Raw genomic sequence first — 22,553 nt, 5'->3', positions numbered from 1 at the left:
ATCCTGGGAACCGGGGAGGGAACGTGTAGGCTTAGAAACGGAATCACTGTGTTCTTGCACCTCCAGAGGCCAGCGTGGACCTGCCTGCTTCCATCTTCTCCTTGCTGGACACACCTGTGAAACTCAACTATGCGAACTCTCAGGGGCTCCACGTGGTCGTCACTGGCTCCTAAGCATCCTGCCCTCACGAGGGAGCCCTCTGCTACCAGCAGAGAACACCCAATCCTGTCCATGTCACAGGGGCTTCTGTGCTCGCGACTCGGACGGCACAGGCCTCAGTTGGGGTCAGTCCGAGCTCGGAGCACGGCCACAGGACTGCGGGTGGGGACTTCTGTTTCATCAACTGAACACCTCACACGTGGAGCTTTTCTTTCTCGAATGTTTGGGATTAATGACCGCATCCTCATCCCTGAGGTGCTCAGGTCATCTACCCCAGCACCTCAGCCAAGACAGCCCAGCGCCTGTCAGGATGTGATGGCCTCCTTCTTTCATTCTGCGAGCCAGCACAGGATTTTCACATACGTGCTATCTTTCCTGGAAGGTCATCACCTAGAAGCTGGGACATAGCTGCACAGCCAGGAGAACCCAGTGGCCGGTCTCTGCTGCAGAGGGGACTGCTGCTGTCCAAAGCCTCCTCGGGGAAACAGCCGGTTTCTCTCCACTATGAGGATCGCTGGGCAAAGTGACCACGGCACGCAGAGATGACCCGAGAAGCTAATTCCAGAACAGTGTAAACGGTGGCTTGTCCCTCTCAGAGCAGAAAGGGGCTCTGGCGGACGTGCCGGCAGTCCTCGTAGGGGTACTATGCTCCAAAGCCTAGAATCTAATGAGCTCACAGGGCCAAACACCAGAACTGAAGTACGTGAGCCCATGTCTAGGGGCACCGCGTGCCTGGGAACTGACGGGGTACACAGTTACCTTCTTTGTGAGATGCTCTGATTACACATGAGTTTTTACCTGTTGTGCCAAGGAGAAGAGGTCCTGATGCAGCGCCAGCACAGCTCTATAAAATGCCCCATCGTGGGTGTCCCGAGGGATCATACAGGTGTACTCCTCCATGCTGTCCCACTGGCCTACAACACACAGAAGCATTAGGGCCGTCAGCTCGCCGCGCTAAGGCAGCAGCTCAAACAGGCCTTGTCACCGTTACTTGCATTTAGCTTGGGGCTCAGACAAGACAAACTTGTGCCCGATGTATCAAAACCCTACAGAGACTCTCTGTACTCTATGGGGTTGCGCGAGCCAATCTAACAAACAAAGCCACATCTGTCTTCCAAACACAGGCCTCCATTGCTGCCCCGGGGAGTTCCATGAAAGATGGGAGGATCCGCGTGAGTGCCAAGCCTACATGTCAAGAGGCTTTAATGTAGCACCTCATTAACCTAGAGAACTCTCCGGCTCCCCCAGGTGAGATGGAATGGCTTTCTTCCTACTCGCAAGGCAGCTCACACTTCAACGGTACGTTGGAAATGACATTATCCCCTAAGCACCTGAACGCGGCCGTTACCAGACAGGGGCAGGATTAGACAGATAGTTTGCCCGCCTCGCTCTGGCACTACCTGTGCCTCAGGAGGGAAGAGAGAAATATTTTAAGAGGCTGCGCTGTAACAGAAAGATGGGCTCGGTCATAGCACGGTGGGCTCTATCAGGGCAGACGGGGCAAACGGCTGCATCCGGGAAGAGAGATTCGCTTCCCCCGATGGGGTGAGCGGGTATCAAACGCCAACATTTCCAAGACCATCTGCAGAAAAGATATCAGCCTCATTAGCTGCAAACTGCAGGGCAGCTGATTTTACAAGGCATTTTACTGCCCTTCACTCCAGACCATCAGCTCATTCATTCTCTGTGCCTCTGGGCAAAAGCAAATGGCAAACGATGACTCCTCAGGAAGCAATTTGTTTTTGAAAAATGTTCTGGATCCAGCCCAGAGCTCATGAACGGGAAGGATATAAGCTCTGTGACTCCAGAGGGATGGAATGGAGGTAGAAGGTTACATAACCTTCCTCTGGGCTCCATAGGTGAACAGCCTGTGGATTCCTTCCCCTCCCGTTGAGAACATCTCTCGAATAGAGGGTAATCCTCTCAGCGGGCGCCTGCTGTCAGAAATCTACCTGTGCCTGCTGGACTAAATGGAAATCTCTGCCTTAAAATACTCAGGGAGTTGGAATAAGGTGGGTGAGTGTTGGGCAAGGAGAAGAGAAAATACAAAATTGTGAAAATGTTTATGACTGTTGGAGAAGGTGAGGGCATATGGGGATGTATTGTACTATTTTCTTAACTTTTATATGTTTTAGGAAAGTTCTAGAATAACAGTTAAGAAATGAGAGAGGGCAGAAGGTTGTCTTCTCTCTTTATTCCTGCTCGGGTTACAGACACGATGGCTGGAGCTCCAGCAGCCACAACGTATCATGATGTAGATTCAAATATGGAGGCCTCATGCACAGCAGAAGATACGGAGAGAGGCTAATGACAGTGGAACCAGAACAGTAGGTAGGAAATTTCTACTTGTAGATTTTATTTATAACACAGAAAGATGGCCCAGTAATTTGTTTAACATAAATGATACCAAACAAACCCCATGATATATCTCGAGTTTGCTGCTTGCTCACCAGTTTCCTTGGGTTCACCAGGAAGGGCCATCTTTACCTGCGTCTAACGAGTTAGTCGTGGTCACCAGGTAGAAGGGACACCTGGGAGAGGAACATGTGCACACAGAGCGCTGGACACTTCTGTGGACCTGACATCTCTACCTGGAGCCACAGCGCCTTCCCTGTTGAACGTGAGCCCCCGGCCTCCCCCCACCTTGCCTGGGGTGCCGGCGAGGGAAGCCTCTCACCTAAGCCCCACGCAGCTGCAGCAGCCATGCGGGCCATCTTGGCTTGGGTCTCGTCATTAACCAGGGTCCACTTTTCACAGCACTGCTGGTGGAGCTGCCCCCTTGGAGGAGAAGAAGCATAGAGTTGGGTTAGCTGAAATCACCTCCATAACCTGCTCCTCTTCCTCGCCACCCCTGGGTTAAGCTGGGCTCCACCGAGACTGGTTGACGAGGGCCTGCCCAAACCTGGGAGCCTTTAAATAAAAAGCACCCTTGACTGGGTCCTAAAATATAGGAGAAGTGGTCAGCGATTTGTTGTTTCTGTGGCCTAGTGGCTTACGATTTGTCTGCAAGTTGACTTTATCAAAGAGAGGGACTGTGTCTAACTCTCTGTGATCTAAAATGTCCTGAACATCTGGCCCCCTTCATAAATATTAAACAGCTTCTGTCCAATGCCAAGAACTGCGGCTCTTCCCCCTCGCAGGCCTACAGAGAAAGCAATCTGAAGAGACACATCTGGACCCTCGTTTTGGGCTCAAAGCTGAGGGGGAATGGGCTCCTAAAAGTGTGAGACAAATGGCTGCGGTCTGAGATGAGGCTCGGGCGAAAGCAGCCAGCACAGAAGGAAGAAGGCTCTACCACGGTCACACCCACCAGAAATCCAGATGCTCACTCAGATTTTGCACAACTCCCATGGCTGTTGAGATGTGAATGGTGCTCCACAGACCTGGAGCCACAGACAGCCAGGGACACAACATTCTAGCTCAATGCACAGCTCAGATCAAAGAGAGGAAGGGGAAGTGGGCAGCCCTATGCACTTACTGAAGCTCAGGGACGGAGCAGGATGAAGGTGGATGTTGGCTTCCTGCCATCCACACCCAGAAACCTTCCCCTGCTGGGCCCCGTGAGGGCTGGCCCGAGAGCAGCAGTGCTCACACTGCCTCTGCATCGCAATCCCGGGGGGCCGTCAAACTGACTGCTGGGTGTCACCCCTCGAGTTCCGACTCTGGAGCCCTGCACTGGGGCTAACAATGCACACAACATCTAACAAGATGCTAGGTGATGCTGAGACTGTGGCCCAGGGGCCACAGTTTGAGAACCACTGGCTCAGCAGCAGGTTTTGGCTGGGGTCCTTCCTGGACGTAGGGGAGAAAGCTATCTCATCTCTGGATGGTCCCTCCAACCCCAGATTCGTAATGTGCACAGCTGGTGGCCGCAGGGGACTCACCGTCCTCTAGCCTTCTCTCCGGACCACCCAGTTCTGTGCCATGGGTCTGGGGTATAGCTTCACTTTCATCTGGAGGCAGGCAGTGAGTTCAGTATGAGACATCACAAACTGTTACCTCCAAAGACAAAACAGGGAGCAGTCCAGGAGCAGCATCCTGGAGCAGTGGCCCCTGATGTAACGGGCACTGCCTTTGGGCCACGGCTATGTCAACCGCTGCCAGCACACAGAGGTGGGTTCCCTTCTCATGAGCATTTGCTACAAATAAGAATACTGAACCTGAACTCTCAAAGGCAGGGGGAAACAAAATCCAATGAATAAAAAATATGAGACCATCTGTGGGGCAAACACCAAGATCTGTCTTCTGACCCCTCTGAGCACACCGGGGGAGAACCCTCCAGACTGTGACTCTCCCACCTGGCACGGTGCAGGAAGCTCAGAAAGCATTCGTTCGCGTGGACACCTAACTGGTTGGCTGCCTATCATCTCGCTCCTGAGCAGCCTGTTCTCTGGTACCCAGAGGCCGCCTTACGGAGCAGGGCGGGGAGCCGCTTACTTGCATTTGCTGTGGCAGCAGGTAGGGCTGTGTGTGTGCCCTGGGGCGGGGCTGGGGGGCGAGCTCTTGTAGTTTGCTTCCTGGGGCCAGAGGAGCATGGGGGGCGGGGGGGGGGGCTCTCAACTCCCTGGGAACCCCCGATCACGGCTGATGGAACTGACCGAGCCAACCATACAAGAACACTGTAGGATGATCGGGAAAAGCATTCTGCTTCTTTCATCTCTTTTTAAAAATCCCTCTCAGTCTGCTGCATTTCTAAATCCCGTGGTCAGCATCACCAGCCACTTATACTTTATAGGTAATTATGAAACTGGAATGAATCCAAGAGAGTAGAGGTACTGGGGACCGAGTCCTGCCACGGCAGGAGACCCGGATCACCTGCCCTCGGGACCCCTCAGGCAGCCTGTGTCGACCTCACACAGTCAACTTCCCTGAGTGTCACAGGGGATTAGATTGAGTCACACTGAAAGTCCCTTCCAGCAATGCCTGCGTGTCTCAGCGGTTGAGCATCTGACTTCAGCTCAGGGTGTGATCCCGGGGTCTGGGATCGGGTCCCACACTGGGCTCCCCACAGGGAGCCTGCTTCTCCCTCTGCCTGTGTCTCTCACGGATAAATAAATAAAATCTTAAAAAAAAAAAAAAAGACAGTAAGAAAGTCCTTCCATACACCCAAGCTATCCCTACGTAACCTGTGGAAGGAAGTGCTTGTCATTAATTCCTAAAGTGCAGGAGGGGCTGGGAAGGGTCCCAGGGAGGAAGAAACAGGACAGGTGGTCTTTGAAAGGTGGGGAGAGTTTCAAAAAGTGGAAAAAAGAGCAGAGGAGGAGGTGGGCACTTCGGCAAAGTGAATGAACAAATGCAGACCAAACAAATTCTGTGGGGTTTGGACAAAAGTGAAGTCTGGCCAGAGTTCAGATTATGAGGTAAAGTTCACTGAGAAACGGGCTGGAGTCACAACACGAAGACTTGGATGCTAGGCTGTGACATTTACACGAAGCCCAAGGCCAACAGAGAGATACTAAAACATTTTAGGAACTGGTTAGACTTGAATTTTAGGAATGTTTACCTCTTATGGTTTTTTTTTTTTTTTAATCTTTCTCTTAATAACATGGTTGCATGATAACCAATTTGATAGTGGAAGAAAATTATCTTTGAAATAATGTGGCTATTTCTCAACATACTATTCTTTTGCTTTAGATCAGTACTGTCCAAAAGAAGTTTCGAAAGTGATGGAAACGTTCTGTGTTCTACATCTGCACCGTCTGTGGTAGCTGCTAGCCATGTGTGGCTATGGAGTACTTGAAATGTGGCTAGTGTGACCTGAATGATTAATTTTATCTATCTATCTATCTATCTATCTATCTATCTATCTATTTATTTTATTTTTTATTTTATTTATTCATGAGAGACACACAGAGAGAGGCAGAGACCGGGGAGCCCGATGCAGGACTCGACCCCAGGACCCCGGGATCACACCCTGGGCCCACGCAGACGCTCAACCGCTGAGCCACCCAGAGATCTCATTTTATTTATTTTAAATAGCTACACTTGGCTAGTGGCTAGTGCAGTTTCTAGATACCTGCTGGACATCAGAAAACAAAAACAAAACCCCCAATCCTTAGCTGTACAAAGTAATGAGGCAGGTCTGATAGGATATGCTTCTTCACGGAGGTGAAGGAGTGCGAATGCTAATTACAGAAATAAGTACTTGAATCTCCCTGCTAATGGTTAAACCAGACAAACTAATTTCAAGTAATTTTAGAACGATTATCTGTGTATGTGTGATCCAATGCCTAAGGCTAAAACCATTGACATTAAATTTTCATGCGGTACAATTACATCTCCTATCTTAAAAATACAGTAACAACCTTATATTAAAAAACAAAAATAGCAATCATTTATCGAAGAGTGTCTATAATTAGGCACAGAAGGAATGTGTAGTGGGAGGACATTCTTTTCAGAAGACTTCCTTTAATATTTTTTCCCAATAACATTCTTAAATTGTCCAAGCTATAAAATGTCAAAACAAATCTACATTTGCCTATTTAGGTAGCCTGCCGTTTACCAGTCTAGTGGAACCTGTAGGCAGTGATGTGAAGGAGCGGCTCATGCGTGTTAAAAGTGGAAAAACAAGGTGCAAACGGTGCACAGGGCTCACCGTCCTGATGCACACAGGTGCACAGCTGTGGACCGTCGCTGAAACCTACAGGAGGACAGGGTCGGTGCCCAGGGCACAGGGAGGCCGGGGGACAAGGAGAAGACTTGGTTTACACAATCCTGTCACTGTTTTGTACTAGTGAATTTTGTGCCATCATCTTTTCTAAAAAATAATGCTTTAAAAATAAAAGACGAATATAAGAATGTAGATTAAAAAAACAAACACTTCTGGGGCAGATCCACAGGGGGTGGCTCAGGCCGTGGACGGCCCCTGAGGCCTGCTTGCGGGGGAACCTCAGGCTTTGGGCTGATCTGGCCTCTGAGGAGCTCTGGGTGTTGGAAGGTCTTGCCTTTATTCCAGAAGCTAGAACTGTAACTCCTTCTGTCCTCACTTCCACATCTAATCAGCCTCCAAATCCTGTCAACACGCCTCCTAAACAGCCCCTTCCCTCTCCACCCCCACCATCTGTCCCCTTGGGCCTCTGAGCTGGTCCTGCCAGCCCTTCTCTGGTCTCCCTTCAATTCACTCTCTTACTTTGCTCCGAGAGGGCTTTGTCCGAGTCCCTGGATGGCCTGTCAGTAGCCCCAACCCCTCACCTGGCATATAAGCCCCACAGCATCAGGGCCCTGGCTACCTCTCCTGCCTCACCTTGACCTTTCCACATCACCCCCGACCCTCCAAGCCACGCTGGACTTTCAGAATGCTGAACACGCTGTGCTCACTCCTCACCGCACACGTTCCAGTTAGGTATCACTTCCTCCTGGAAGCCTTCCAAAACCTTCTAAACCTGGATCGGGGCCCCTTCCTATCTCCCACGGCCCCCTGTGCTTCCTCTTGATGACCGTATTCGCTCCGTATCACGGCAGCCCAGCTGTCTGGCCTGTGAGCTCTGGGAAGGCAGGGGCTGTGTCTGTCCTGTTCACCACTGCGTCCTTTAGGCCTGGTGCAGATAATGGCCACAAATAATTACTGGCTGAAAGGATAAACGGGACCTTTGGTCTCATGTCTCAGAGAAAGTCTGGATCATCTACTCACGGGGAGTGGAATGGCATTTTAACCGTAAAAATGCCATTTAAAACCGTAAAATAGGGATCCCTGGGTGGCGCAGCGGTTTGGCGCCTGCCTTTGGCCCAGGGCGCGATCCTGGAGACCCGGGATTGAATCCCACGTCGGACTCCCGGTGCATGGAGCCTGCTTCTCCCTCTGCCTGTGTCTCTGCCTCTCTCTATCTCTCTGTGACTATCATAAATAAATAAAAAAATTAAAAAAAAAAAACCGTAAAATATCTCACTATGATACTACGGCACTTTGTTTCAACTATTTTTAAAAACTGCACTAGATGCTGGCAAACAGAATAGGGGCCAGGTTTACTTCAACGTCCCCCGCAGGCTTCCCAGACCAAGATCTTGTCAAGTGTTCTCAGCTAAGCGTTACTGTTGCTTCTAGCTGGGGTACCCTCCCCATCCCCATCTCCTTCAGCTGCGCCTCAGTCTTACTCCTTCCTCCAGGGAGAACGGCGAGGCCACCTCGCTCCCCCCGCTGGCCTCGCAAAGCTGTCTGCTCACACTGTTGTCACTGTCCTCCCCAGCTTTACTATCTGCAATGTGCTTGTCTCACGACTCCCACGATGGAGGAAGGCCTTTTTTTCTGTCTTTCTGGAGCCTGGTAAAGTGCTGGGCATGAAGCAAGCATTCTATAAAGATGAAGCGTCTCAAGAGGGCAGGGATTTTTCTTCTTTTTCAAAATCATTAGCAAGAGATAATAAAGAGAAAACCGAGACTGCAGAGTAAGAACCCGAGGTCCTCCCAGTCGGAGTTCAAGAGGGAGCAGGTATAGATCCCAGGGGCTTACCCGAGCCTCTCCTGTCCTAGAGCACTACAGTTTAAGTTTGAAAAAAAAAAACAAAAACAAAAAACCCCAAAACACCCGGGTGGTAGATGATTCTCAGGAAGGTAGCAGGTGAAACAAACATAAGGGTCTAAGGTGAGAACTCTGCACGGAGGAAGCCCTTCCAGTCCCAAAACCCCAGTGAGGACATCGGTGGCAGCCACTTGGCCGCTGTGTGGACGCAGCTCACCATTCCCCCAAGGCCTCGAGGCAGCGCATGCGGCCCAGCATCAGCTCGGGGTCATCCTTGTTCGTGTCCATCTTCTTATCATAGGCCACCAGCGCATCCTCCCACTCGTGCAGTTTCTCGTACCAGGTAGCCTGGATCTCCTGCCAAGTGGAAAAGAAAGAGGCTGTTGTGGGCATGGAGAGCAAGCCACACACTGCCTTTCCTAAGGCGCTAGGTGCTTCACCCATCCCCATACGTCTTGGCTCTGGCTGAAAAGAACTTGAGAACGTCTGGAGCTATGTCTGGGGGTGGTGTGAATGCTGGTGACTTGGCACACGGACGGAACGATCCTGGGACGATGCAGGAGCAGATGGCAGGCTGTGTCCATGCCTCATCACTTCCTGCCCAGACGCCAGGGTCCCCAGAGCTCCGCATGTGGGGAGGCAACAACAGGGGAAATCGTTGGCGACGGCAGGAAGCCCCGACCAGGACTCCCGCAAGATGCCACGGCCTGGATCCGCTGGACTGCGGATGGTGGGCCACAGGACCGGGATGGCAGCTGCTTTCCTGGCGGGGCCAGAAAGACCAGGCCTTTATGCATAGTTGTTAGAGGAAAATAACTCGCTTTTCAAAAGCTCCTGATGCTCTGCGTTTTCAAACTTTCAGGAAATAATGATTTAAAACACAATATAACACTGCCACTTAAAATTCTTTGGAAAGCCTTTCCTCCTTCCACCCAATGTTCCCTCCTGCTCAGCGCTTGGCAGCTTCACCAGTGTCAGGGGCCAAAGGCTGGTTTCCATCACCCGGGCAGATGGTGTGCCACGCTGACACGTGGTGCTGGCCACGTGAGCACAGACTCCGGCTCTCTAAGTGGTCAGGGGATGGACTGTTTTATGTCTCTGCCTGCCCCCCACCGGCCCCCACCTCAGCCGGTCTTCTGGGCTTCTCTATCTCCAGCTCCGAAAGAGGATATTTCCCTACCAGGCCAGGGTAGTGACTCTCCAGGGATCCTGCTAACAAGACGATTCCGCAGTGGAATCTATTCGATGCAGGCCCCACGTGAATTTCCCCCACCATCCTCCTCTCCTTTCTTCTTTTTTTAAAGATCTATTTATTTATTTATGATAGACATAGAGAGAGAGAGAGAGAGAGAGAGAGAGAGGCAGAGACACAGGAGGAGGGAGAAGCAGGCTCCATGCCGAGAGCCTGACGTGGGACTCGATCCCGGGCCTCCAGGATCGTGCCCTGGGCCAAAGGCAGGTGCCAAACCGCTGAGCCACCCAGGGATTCTCCCTTCCTCTCCTTTCTAAATAAAACTGGTATTTGTGTGGTACACGTGCTGACCGCTACTCTGCTGAGCTCGCTGAAAGGGCCTTTCCTTCCCGAACCTCTGTAAGGAGGTCACTTCTACTTTCGGTTGTGAACTCGTGCCGACATCCCCTCGCTGGTCTCTGGCATGGCCAATCCCCTCCGCGGGCCCTGCACGAGCCTCGCCCCAGCGTCCGGGAACGGCACGGCTCACCAACACAGGCACACCTGGCTCTGTGGCAGGTGAAACTACCTAAACTTCACTTTCTAAGCCTGTTGAGAAGAATATAAGAGAGAAAACAGAAGAGTCACTGTCCTTCAGAGGCGTCACTGTGAAGACAGTGTCAAATGAAAAATGCTGAAACTGAAAAGGAACGCTGGTATTTTCCCATTTTGGGTTTCTGCCCCGGGTGGGAAAGAGAACGGGGCCCGTGACTGGCGGATGGCAGGCGCTCGGCAGGAACGGGCGGAAGGCAGAGGGAGCAGCATATGGGGCAGGTCAGGCAGGGGGCAGGATATTCTGAATTGCAATAGATTGCAGAAACTATAAGGTTTAAGCAATGAATCACACAAGATCCTAATGGGATTGCTGTTACATAAATTGTGCTGAGAAAGCGCAGACTCTGCCAAGAAAAGGCAAATCGTTGTCGAGCCTAATGTGCTTCAGCTACCTAAATATAACAGAAAATCCACCCTGCTTAGCGATGATCCTGGCACTCAGGGCCACGTTTAGGGCCTGGAGACGGAGGAACTGGCCCCGAAGGCCGGCCCTCTGAGCCGCGGGGGATATGCTATCCGCTGGCAGACCACCTGAACGCCAGATGCTCGCGAATCCCTGCTTCTCGGGGCGCTTACTGTGGCCCACGCTCTGGGGTCACCCAAGGAGGGGTGTCTCTGCCTGGAGTTACGGCCCCCTCCGCCGAGGATGGTGGCAAAGGTGGATGAGACACAGTCCCTTCTGCTGTCATCAGGAGAGCTGCCATCGTGGTCTAGTTACAGATCTGAACTCAGGACGGCAAAATGCTCCAACTTCCTAGCCCCCGTGTGAGGCAGAGCCTGTGAGGCAGCACCGATGTCTTCTCTCACACACACCGGGCTCTGGACTCCAGCAAACCTGGGTAAGTGGCCTCCGTGACTCACAAAAGGCTCATCGAATGGACCCAGAACTTAACATTCCGGGGAGTCAATGCTGAGTTGATGAGGTCAATGCTTTATATAAGATTAGGGAGTCACCAGAGCACCGCCAGGGCCACACAGGGTAATGGAAACGTTTACTAGTGATATAAGGCAGAGACGGCAGGAGAGACGCAGCTATGCAAGCACGCACCAAGTGGAACAGCTCTTCAACGGCACGTGTCATCACGGTACATGGCGTTCTGGAGAACTGGCCGTGCTTTCTTCTGAGATAGCTACTGAGCAGGAACCGTGGGCCAGCGGCGATGCTGGTGCCACAGACAGACACACAATAACTCAGGCTGGGGTCATACAGGTGATGCCAGACGGCCTGGGTTCAGGTGCTGGCCTGGCCACGGATTCACTGTCTGCTCAGGCAAGGCTGCTGCGCTGATGGGACCACAGGCTCCTCTCCTGTCGCACGGGGTAACAGTCGTACCTCTACTCACAGGGCCCTTGTGAGGACTGAGTGAGATGGAGAACAGAAAATACCGGAAGGGCCGGGCACACGCCAGGGGTTTGAAATCCACCAGCTGTTACTATTCATCAGATCCTGTCCTCACGAGCTATATTCAGTGTGGACAGAATCCACACAGCCTTCATCCTCGCGATACAGGAAAGTCAGCATCGGACGTCGCCGATTGGGAGAAAGACAGAAAAGGAAAGCAGCTTTCTCAGGGGTGTGGCCGAGCGCCTCCCTAGCCACGTCTCTACCTCTTGCTTTTCCAAAAGGAACGAGGCACTTACCAGCTCTCCGAAGTGTTTCATGGCGTATTCTAACACCCCGGCCGCTGCCTCTGGCTGCTGTAGCTTATTATTAATGCTGGGAAAACAAAAGGAAGAGGTGGTTACACTCACGTTGGGGGGGGGGGAGGCGTGGGGGTCAGCGCAGGCGGATGGCTCACCCGCGCGTTGGGGACAGTGTCTTGCAGGTGCAGAGACAGCACTGACTTGTACGACCACCCAGCGAGCTCAGCCCAAATGACTTCATCTAAGGAATGATTTCATCTTGATCCCACCCTCCTGGTTTGAGGGCGCAGTGTCTGGCAGACAGGACGCCTCGCTGGCTGTGGGGCCCCTTCTCCGCCAGCACAGCCGGGCCACATGCGTCTGTCCCCTAGAACCTAGAAGGCCTGCGTCCAAAATTGGCCCTGTTGTCGAACACAACCAGATGACGTCCCGCTGAACTTCCAGCTCTCGCCACCTCTCATCAGTTGCCCAGAGAATGAGACACGGCGGTGGCGCTGAGGCCGGCCTCCTGCAGTAGGGACAGGGCGCCCCGGCTACTGTGGCTGTGCAAGCATCTGACTGCTCCCCTGACAGAACTGGTCTCCTTCGCAGTCACACGCTTCCTTAGACCCTCCTCCAGGGCCAGCCCCCTGCTGCAGAGCCCACCCGGCCCGGGCGCCCCGCGTCTGGCAGAGCGAGGTTTCTCACTGACGACACACTGTCGCCCGTGGGCAGCATGTGGCCACTGGGACCGACCGGGGGACTGTAATGTATGGGGACAAGCAGGCCTGGAGCCGGTTAACAGAGAGGCTGTGGAGAACGTCCTGGAAGCCGGACAGCAGCAGGGCTGACACCCTTGTTCCGAAAGGAACGTACATATGAGGGCAAACGGCAACTAAGTGGCTGCTAATGTTCAGGAAGGAAACGGGGGATGGAGCGGGCCCGAGGAAGTCAGGGGCCAACGGTGACGTTCTCTGTTCAGGCGGGGAGCAAGCCGTCAGAGTCCAGCTTGGGAGTCCAGGCTGTTCTAACGAGTGAGGGATCCAGTTTACTGCCCTAAGTGCAAACTGTCTATCTGATTAGAATGAATTTTTAAGTGGTTTTGGGAAATTCCAGGATTGAGGTTTAACATGGTAATATGGCAACAGATTGCTGGTATAAATATTATTTTTCTAAAATTCAAATTCCACATTTATTCCAAGAAAACCACAAAGGAACTGCCCAAAATCTGTCAAACCAGAGACATTAACATTTGTGAAAGTAATAATCTAATGCCTCATGTTTACAAAGCAAATTTCAAATAATCCTTCCAGCCTATCACTCCTTTGACCTCACGCATCCCCGAGACAGTGGGCAGGAAAGGTATTTTCAATTTTGTTTCACTCCTGGGGAGACCCAGGCCTGAAAGGGCAGCAATTTTCCCCAAGGCCCACCGTGAATGGCGGACAGTCTCTGTATGATCTGAAGCAACCTTGTGACTCTCCTTTGTTAAGGGGAGGTGCGGGGTGAAGCAGCTTTGGATTTGGAGTCAGAAAGCTTGGGTCTGCATTCCTGGAGGTCCAGTTCTGCTACCTATAAGCTCTACAACCATAAGCAAGACACCTTTTTTGAGTTTTACATTTCTCATCTATAAAATGTGGCTAATCCTACCTCTTCCACAGGCTTTTTCAGGGAACAAAATGGGATAAAGGGTATGAAATTGTGAAGCAGAGCCTGATAAATGCCTCTTCCTTCACCTGATTTTGTCTAAGAATTAAGGTTGCTACATACATGGCTATAGGCTTGTGTACAGAAAAAGTGCACACCTAAGGCCAAGACTCGAGCCAGCACTAGGGAATCATCAGTGCAGGTTCCAAACTCATCCTGGGCCCCTTACTCAGATAGTCAAGGGGCCCAGGCTCCAGGCTTTGCAACTGGAGGCCAGAGTCACCTTACAGACGTCCTTCTCCTTTATTCATAGCAGGCAGGCGACTCTCGTGGGCTCCACTGGGCAGACCCACCTGTACTTCTGTGCAAAGCAATGAGCCAGAATGTTCCCTATAAGTCAGTCTGCTGTGGGGCTCAGAAATGTTTTTAATTTCAAAGAGGAGCCATAACATCATGATTTCTTTCAGAAAGTCCTATATGAGGTTCTTTAAAAAATTTCTATCTATCTATCTATCTATCTATCTATCTATCTATCTATCATCTACCTATCGTAAGCTCTATACCCAATGTGGGGCTCAAGGTCAAGAGTCACACTCTCCGCCAACTGAGCCAACCAGGTGCTCCTTATGAGCCTTTCTAACAAGCTCACTCACCTGGGGCTAGGTGAGCTGTATTAATAATCAATATTAGTAGGTACGAACTTGTGATTACCTAGTTCCTTGAACCCAATAAAAATTTAGAAGCGTAAAAAGGGAAGAAAGGGAGTCCATGTATATTTATATGCCACATGTAAATACATGTAATTATATCATCTTTATATTCTTTTGGGTTTCAGAGGGGACGACTAGGATGGCCACGGTATTAGGTATTGACTGCTCTGGGGAGGAAGGCAGTATGCTCCTTACCTAAAGAAAAATAAGTTAACTCCACGAATCAGACCTAAAAATCCAGGAGTTTCAATAAATGTCTTCAATCCTGTGTTCTGCAGCAGATGCGATTCTCAGGAACAAATTACAAACACTGGCAAAGCTTGCCTCACTTGGGACAAAAGCAACACAAAACAAGAAACAAGCAAAAGGCCCTCCCCACTCCGTTCTCCCACTCATGATACACGAAAAGGAGGGCTTTACAACAAACTGATCCAAATCAAGAAGTAGCGACTAGGAACCGCAGAGGAGACACAGGAATTTCACCTTCACGTTGCTCCAGCTTCGATCGCCCTCCTCTAAGGACAAACGCAGCTTTGCAAGTTATAAACACACACACACAACCAGGAGTCATCATATGGCCCCACTCCTCTATGGGAAAGTCCAAGTAAGTCACCGGCACCATACGTCCCACCTAAACGCGGGCGGAGGGGAGCGAGGCCGCAGACAGAGCCCAGCGAGGAGGAGAGAGGGGGCTGGGTTCCTTGGGGGAACCACCGACCAGGTCTTCAGCAACCGCCAGGAAAATGGGAGGCGCAGCCCGAGGCTCCCGATAGGGATGATCACTGCAAAATCACAACTTCGACTAGATGACTAAACACAGCCACGAAAAGGGAGTGGGATCAGGCAGGCTGAGAAAGGGTCCCTTCCCAGTACGAGGTCCCCGGTCTGAATCGAGGGCCCGAAGGGGAGGAGCTGGTGCACACGTCCCTCGATGGCTCCGAGGAGAGACCTGTGCGTTACCCAGCTGCAGCCCCCGTCTATTCTTTCCTCCTCCCTGTCCCCACTTTATTTTCCTGCAGGACTTTGTCCCTCTGGCCTCCCCGGGTGGGCCACGAGGTGGCTGGAGAGCACAGCTGTGCCCCCACCTCCCGGAGCCGGAAGCCGCCACCACTCGGGACGCAGAGCCTGTGCTCTTGCCTGGGCCCCTGACTGCTCTCCGTCCTCCACCCCTTCTGGAGGTCCATCAGGGGAGGCGATGCACCAGGACAGCCACGAAGGGGTCCCCAGGTCACGGGCAGCTTACTGCTCACATGGTCGTCCCACCTCGCCGAAGGCGGTGCTAATACCGACCTTTCCACGCCACACGCGACCCGGCTGTGGCCCAGATCACAGGCTGCCACATGGCCATGGGGACCCCGTAACACGAAGAGCGTGCGGCGGGAGCACCTGGCCAACCCTGGATGCGCCGCGCGGGCGAGCAGCCCTGCGGCCTTTCCTGGCCATGTCCCCAGGGACGCCGAGGCCGACGCCCTCCTCCGGCCCCAGGTTCTCCCCACTTCATGAGCCGCCCATATGCCTTGAGACCCCCAACCCGCGCCAGCGGGCCGCCCCGGTGGGCTTTCCAAGGCCACCTGCTGGGGGCTGGGGCCACACAGCCAGTGCAGGCTGCACCATCTTCCAGAAGCTGAGCGATTAGGTGACAGTAGGCATAAGCTGCCTACTCGGGTGACACGAGGCTGTCCTCTGAAACACTCCCCTTGCAAACTCAGACGTGCTTTTTAGGAGTCGAGGGAGAGGCTGGCTCGTGGGAAGAAGTCGCCTTCACTCCCAGGCCCCTGCGAGCTCCTGTTTATGGGGCGGCTGGGAGCCCCCGAGCGCTTCTCTCAACGCTCCCTCGCATGCCCCGGTCTCCTGTGACTGCTGTGGGCGTAACGAGGCCGGACATTCCCGACGGCGGGAGTGCTTCCCACGCAAAGCAGACCCTGCCGACCTCGGCCGGGTGGGAAGATCTCGCCACAAACCAGCTGGGAGAGCTGGAGGCCGGGCAGCCCCGAGCCCCCGAGAGTACGGCGCTGTGGGGTCCAGCTGCACTCCGCCCCGGCCTCCAGCGGGAGCAGCCACTGGAGAACTTAGTTGTGCGTGTACCGAGCAACCAGAAATGGCCTATCCACGTACTAAATCCCAGCACCCGCCACTGAACCTGCCGACACAAGGATGGTGGAGACAGACAGGCAAACCCAGCGAGGGAGGTCAGCAAGGGGCAGTTGCACGGTGTGTCCACTTTCACTCGTTCCCCACCACCCCTGCTCCCCAGGACTTAAATCTTTTTTTTTTTTTTTTTTAAGATTTTACTTATTTATTCTGGAGAGACACAGGCAGAGGGAGAAGCTCCCCGTAGGGAGCCTGACGTAGGACTCGACCCCAGGACCCTGAGCCAAAGGCAGATGCTCAACCCCTGAGGCCCCCAGGTGTCCCCCAAGATTTAATTTTTATCAAGGGAGGCTGAGTTGAGAACTAGACACTGGGAAGATTCTTGGCAACTGAGGTAAACGCTCTCCGGAGCTGAGCTGGATTAACGAACTAGAACAAGACACTGCCGCGCTGCCTCCCACAGCAGAGGACACCAGGCGCCTCCCCTCCACACTCTCCCCAAATCCCTCTTCAGAAGCGGGGAGCGCCTGCAGGGTGAGCGGGTCACTCAGACGGGAAGGGGCTCCTCCGGTGGCCTTCGCAGGTGCCCCAGCAAGGGCGACGGCCGAGGGCCAGGGCTGGGCGGGCGGCCCGCGTACTCGGCCGTAGCTCTCCCCGTCGAGCTGTCCTGTGCAGGATGAGCTGACCGGAAGCGTCAGGCACTGCCTGCTCCAGGGCGTAATGCCGGCCCACAGCAGCGGGAGGGTCTCCGGCTTGCCACCCACATGCCATTCCTGCCACCCGAGGAATTCCGTGGTTTCTTGAAGGCGTTTGGAGGCCACTGCTCCACAGGCTTCTGGACTGATGTCAAATCCAGTCACGTGGCCTGAGAACGAATTCCTTCTTTATGGCTCACTCGGTCATCGCCCTGGTGTCTCGGTGTCTCAGCCTTGGTGCCCCAGCGACCTTCAGGCTGTGAGAGCAGAGCTCGAGCCGGTCAGAAAGTCAGTCAAATAAGGAGCATCTACGGTCACATCTGGGGGACCGCTCAGGCTTTCCTAGTGCTCCCGACAGGAATTTATGAGAACGTTATGCAGCCGCTTCCCAAATGGCTCTGGGCCTTCTCTCTCCTGTTTCTAGTGCAGACCACAGTCTGTGTTTTATTTGGTTCCCCGTCAAGGAAGGATTCTCTGAATTCCCTTAGCGCTAGGCTGGTGACACACGCAACCCAGCCAACCGGGGACCTGGGCAGGTCTGACCGAGGAGCCCCGCGGCAGCCAAGACGGGGCCAGGCTGGACCTGCCCGGGGTCACCACCAGCGCCACGGAGTAGTCTCTCTTGCTTCACCTACAGGTGGGGTGACTGCTCCAGACCCCTCCCTGGCCCCTCTCCTGAGCTCTGTGCCCCAAGCATGATTCAAAACAGAACAGCTTGGTTCCTGCCGGGAAGATCCAGAGCAGGCTGGGCCCCGACGCCGTTCCCAGGCAGTCACCCCGGAGAACTCAAGGCGGTGACAGTCTCCTGAATAGATAGTGGAAAGCAAAGGGACGGGAGCGAAGACAGAAGGCAACCCGAGAGCACATGAAGTGGGCCCCGGAGAAAGGCCATGAAGGACGATTTAAAGGCAGGTCACAGGAAAGTGAGGCAGGCCGGCTGGCCTCAGTCGTCCACCCACGGCCGGAGGGAGGTGGTGGGGGACCGCAGCGCCCCTGGCCCTGGTAGGGTCAGATTTCTCTTGATGCTTCAGGAACTCGGGAAAAGTCACTTAACTTCTCTGCATGTTAACAAAGACGAGGCTGGCCTCATTGGGAGGCTTCGTAGCTGGGACACGGGGTGCCCCTGGTGCTCTAGGGCACCTGAGGCATCCAGAGAAGAGACGATGTGATGCAGAAGAGGTGGCCTGCCTTGGACAGTCCAGTGGCCTCCTGACGTCTCAGTCCGGAGTGTCTTAAGGGTAAAGAGCTCTTGCCTGGTCTTCCCCCTTTCCTTCGGCCGCAGCTTAAACAGCGCGTCTGCCACAGCACCTCGAGGACACGCTAAATTTGTATGTCACAAGGAGGGAATTCTCGAGAATTAAAAAAAGACAGAGTGCTAACAGCCGTGTGGGCACGTGGATTAGGTGCAGGGGAGACAAAGAATCCTATCTTTCTAAGATTGGGAAAAGGTTTGCCTTTTTGTTAAATGTCACTCCCATTTAATCCCCTTTCCAGAACAGTGTTTTCACCCAGGCATGTTCTACATGTTCTACACAAATAAGTACTTTCTACGTCAGCGGTGAGCAGAGCACTCATAGAACTTTGTATTTTGCTTCCGCACGTAACCGAGATGTTTCCCACCTGATCCCGTCTCAGTAACTACCCGGGAGAGCTCCAGGATTTCCTCCTGTCGCGACTCCCACGCCGGTGACCCATCTCCCGGGTACACCTTCTTGGCTGGCGGTGGGCAGCGCGCGCGTGAGGTTACTGGCCACCAGGCGAGGTGCTCGGGAGCACATCCAGCGCTCTCCCACGTACACTCGGCGACGTTCCAGCGGAAGTCTGCAATCAGACGGGGATCAGAGCGCCCACCCCGAGGATGAACACGGCGCTCAGCGAGAAGCCAGGCAAGCCGTTCCGCGCGACCCATCACCTCCAGGCACCCGCCCCCGGCTGCACGTAGGGCCCGGGTACCTAGCCCGATCTGGAGTAAGTCACCGAGAGGCCGCACGCCCCGGAGTGGCAAAGCGCACGATCTGTGCCGGCCGGGTTTCCAAGCCGGGGGCCTGTCAGAGGCGTGCTGTAAAAATGACGAATGGCTGTCACAGTTCCAAGGCTCCGGCTGATTTAGGGAGCCATTGGCAGACGCATCACTCCCAGCATGTCAGCCAGTTAATTACTTCCAACTTTATCTTTCTTGTCAACACTTCTTGACAAATTGGCCATTATCTTTTTATTCTACAACAATGAGCACTGCTCCTTTTAGGGTGATGCCTGGAGGTTTTTCTCTTCCTTTCTGCTTCTTAGGATCCAGAGCGAAAAAGAAGAGCTCCGAGGGACACAAGGAGAAAGAGGAGCTGTCAGGAAGGGAGCAACACTGGGCTGGGCTGCTCGGGTGAACCCAAAGCTCATTTTCAACTATCTGACTCACAAGCACAGTTGATATTTTGGCTAAAATCCTGATTTGCTGGCTTTCCCCCCGATGTCTAAGATTCAGGCTCTCGTGGGGATGAGCTGGGACACAGAAGGTACACGAGCTGGCGTCTAGTGATCTGGGAGTTGGGCTCCCCTCGTAACTGAGTAAGCAGATGTGACACGGCTTCCTGCTCTGTAAGGAGAGGCCACACTGCAGAAATGCCAACGTTCATTCTGGAATCGGGGAGAAGAGAAAAGAAGCCTCCCTCAGGGAAAGGACAGGCTGACGGAAGATGACCAGGACACACTGACTGGGCTGCCAAGACTCCTGGCCTATGAGGTGATCCAAAGATCTGGAGACCAGCAGTGTCCCCACCAGTGATATGCCATCACCGGATCGACTGTCAGAGGGGACTGTGGGGCAGAACCTGGCGCCTGTCACGGTTCATCAGCTGTAAGCCATGCACTTTGACATCTCTGAATCAGGATTGGGCATAGGATTCGAGGTTTCGGAGCACCGCGACATGGTTTACCTGCCAGCAGCAACCCCCGGCCGCGCCGCCTTCGCAGTACATAGAACTCAGAAGCAGCTTCTCGGACTCACCACAAGAGAGGCCCCATGACCTTCTGGGCATCCCGGAGGCTGAGCCAGATACAGTGGAGGGGCAGACGTTCACTAGTGAACTACCGCAAGCTTCCCCCTTTGGCCTCAGGCTGCAACGAAAGACCCTCTGTCCTTTGGGTCAGTTTAGGAGAAAGCCCAGGTCTCCTCCCTTTGTCCCGCTCCTCACTGGTGGCCAGCTTCCTGTGCTGGGCAGCTTTCCTCGGGGTTTTGAAGGTGTTCTAGAATGACAAGCTGTTGTACAGCGGACCTGTAGGAAGTCTTCAAAATAGCCAGAAATAAACTGATGTTCTACCAGCGACTGGTGAGAGACTGACCTCCTGGGTAGGGCTGGATGTAAAAGGGCATTAAAGAGGAAGACGGGGTTCGGAAGATCCAATCTGTGCTGGTGCTCTGGCCGCACAAGGGCGTCCTCTGTCCATCCACCCTCTGCTGTGTGGACCTGCCCACAAGGGGTGCAGAGTCCTAGAGGCACAGTGCACTTCTGAAGTCAGCATGAGCCCACAGATTTGGGAAGTGTTTTTGTCAGGAAGTGAGGAACTTTGAGCAAATCCTCACCCCTCTGGTCTGCTTTTTCTTCCAGCAGAGGTAGGGGAAAAAAACAAGACCCTGTGCCTTTTCTGGAAGCCAGGAAACAACTGAAAAAGTAAGACTCATACTTCCAAGCAACATCGTGGTGACACCTTGGGAACGTGTTTAGAATTAAGACAGAGTGTGGGTTTTATTCACCCGTCTAGCCCCTCGCCCGTAGACTGCAAAGCCCAATCACACTTGCCATTAACTGGTTGCTCTGGCACAACTGGCTCAATTTCTCTAATATTCTCAAAGCATCACAGTCCCTTTTGCCCTCAGTGCTGCCTGTGTCAGCGTGGCAGAGGACTGGCCGGAAGGGAAGCTCTGCAGTCCCGGCTGGGTACAGACATGTCATCGTATCCTGCACCTTGGACACGATGATCTCGTCCCCGATGAAGAGGGACTTTCTGGGCATTTCATTCCCTTTTGGGGACAGCAAGATTTGTCAGTTTCTTGGATAAATTATGGGGAATGCAGCTGCCCAGAGACGCAGCTCTTTTTATGGGGCCACGTCACTTGCTCGGTTTTCAACCTGTGGCCCTCGGGCCATGATGAGGGCTGACTAACGAACAGGCTGGTGCGGCGTGAAGTAATCAGCTACGACAGTTACACGGGCCTCTGTCATATGGCAGAGCAGGACAAGACCCTGCCCCACATGCTCTGTGGTCCTCTTGCTGGTCATCTTCATATGTAAAGAAGAGGGGGTGAGACGGCAATCAATGGTTTCCAGGGAGACAAAGTGATTATTATATAGCAAGGACGCTGCCTCCATTATTGATTAAGATACAAGGTTGAACCAAATGATCTCAATGCTTCCAGTTCCCATTTCCTTTGGTTCTGTGACTGACGCCTATAGAAGAAAAATGGACTCGGAGCAAGACAGAATGTGGTGGCCAACGAGGAAGGCCTCAGCACGACAAGGTACTGCCACCGAGCACGGAGAGAGACTCTACGTCTCCATGACAGGTGTTTACTCAAGGGAAGAGAACCTTCCGCCGGGAACTCGTTCTTTCACTTGACAGGTTGCAACGAAGGCCCTCTTTGGTCTCAGGCTCTGTGCTAAGGGCCAGGTGTTAGAGCTACCACAGTAAAATACAGTCTTTGCTTTTGAAGAGCTTCCAGGTCAGTTAAGGAGATATAACTGGTGGTTATATCCCTGGGTGGTGCAGCGGTTTGGCGCCTGCCTTTGGCCCAGGGCGCGATCCTGGAGACCCGGGATCGAATCCCACGTCGGGCTCCCGGTGCATGGAGCCTGCTTCTCCCTCTGCCTGTGTCTCTGCCTCTCTCTCTCTCTCTCTCTCTCTATCATGAATAAATAAATAAAATCTTTAAAAAAAAAAAAATCAACCCCAAAGTAAGTGCTGTGAAGCTAAATACCACGAAGAAAGCAGAGCACTCAGATGGAGACTAATGCGGAGGGCTTGCTTTTCGTTCAGGAAGGCAGGGAGGGCTTTTCTGATGAGATGACAACTGTACACCTAAATAATACCTTTTTTTAAAAAAAAAAATATTTATGAGAGAGAGAGAGCATGCAAACATGAGCAGGAGGGACAGAGGGGAAGGGAGAGGGAATCTCAGACTCTGCGCTCAGCGTGGAGCCTGACGTGGTGGTGCTTGATCTCACAACCCTGAGATTACGACCTAAACCGAAACCAAGAGGCAGACGTGTAACCGACGGTGCCCCTAAATACAACTCATTATTCGCTGGGCACTGACTACGTGTCTGCTGCTACTGTTTCATGTGCCCTATTTTTTTTTTAATCAATTTCCTAGTTGAAGGATATAAAAAAAAAAGTAT

At 53.0% G+C, this 22,553-nt stretch overlaps 1 protein-coding gene across 3 annotated transcripts in view; it reads right to left on the bottom strand.

The window, feature by feature from the left end:
* The window catches only part of MTOR (mechanistic target of rapamycin kinase), a 121,501-nt gene that overhangs the window by 28,482 nt on the left and 70,466 nt on the right, over window positions 1–22,553 (bottom strand). For all 3 annotated transcript variants that reach the window (XM_026011911.2, XM_072751208.1, XM_072751209.1), the window contains 4 exons: window positions 12,042–12,117; window positions 8,832–8,971; window positions 2,837–2,937; window positions 958–1,073 (listed from right to left, as the gene is read on the bottom strand). In XM_026011911.2, the coding sequence (XP_025867696.1) occupies window positions 958–1,073; window positions 2,837–2,937; window positions 8,832–8,971; window positions 12,042–12,117 (433 nt within the window). The remainder of the gene's footprint in view (window positions 1–957; window positions 1,074–2,836; window positions 2,938–8,831; window positions 8,972–12,041; window positions 12,118–22,553) is intronic.

The sequence above is a fragment of the Vulpes vulpes genome, chromosome 2 (assembly GCF_048418805.1).
Source record: "Vulpes vulpes isolate BD-2025 chromosome 2, VulVul3, whole genome shotgun sequence".
In the NCBI taxonomy this organism is placed as follows: Eukaryota; Metazoa; Chordata; class Mammalia; order Carnivora; family Canidae; genus Vulpes; species Vulpes vulpes.
Note: the sequence above shows the minus strand (reverse complement) of the source record. Positions and strands in the feature narration are given on the sequence as shown.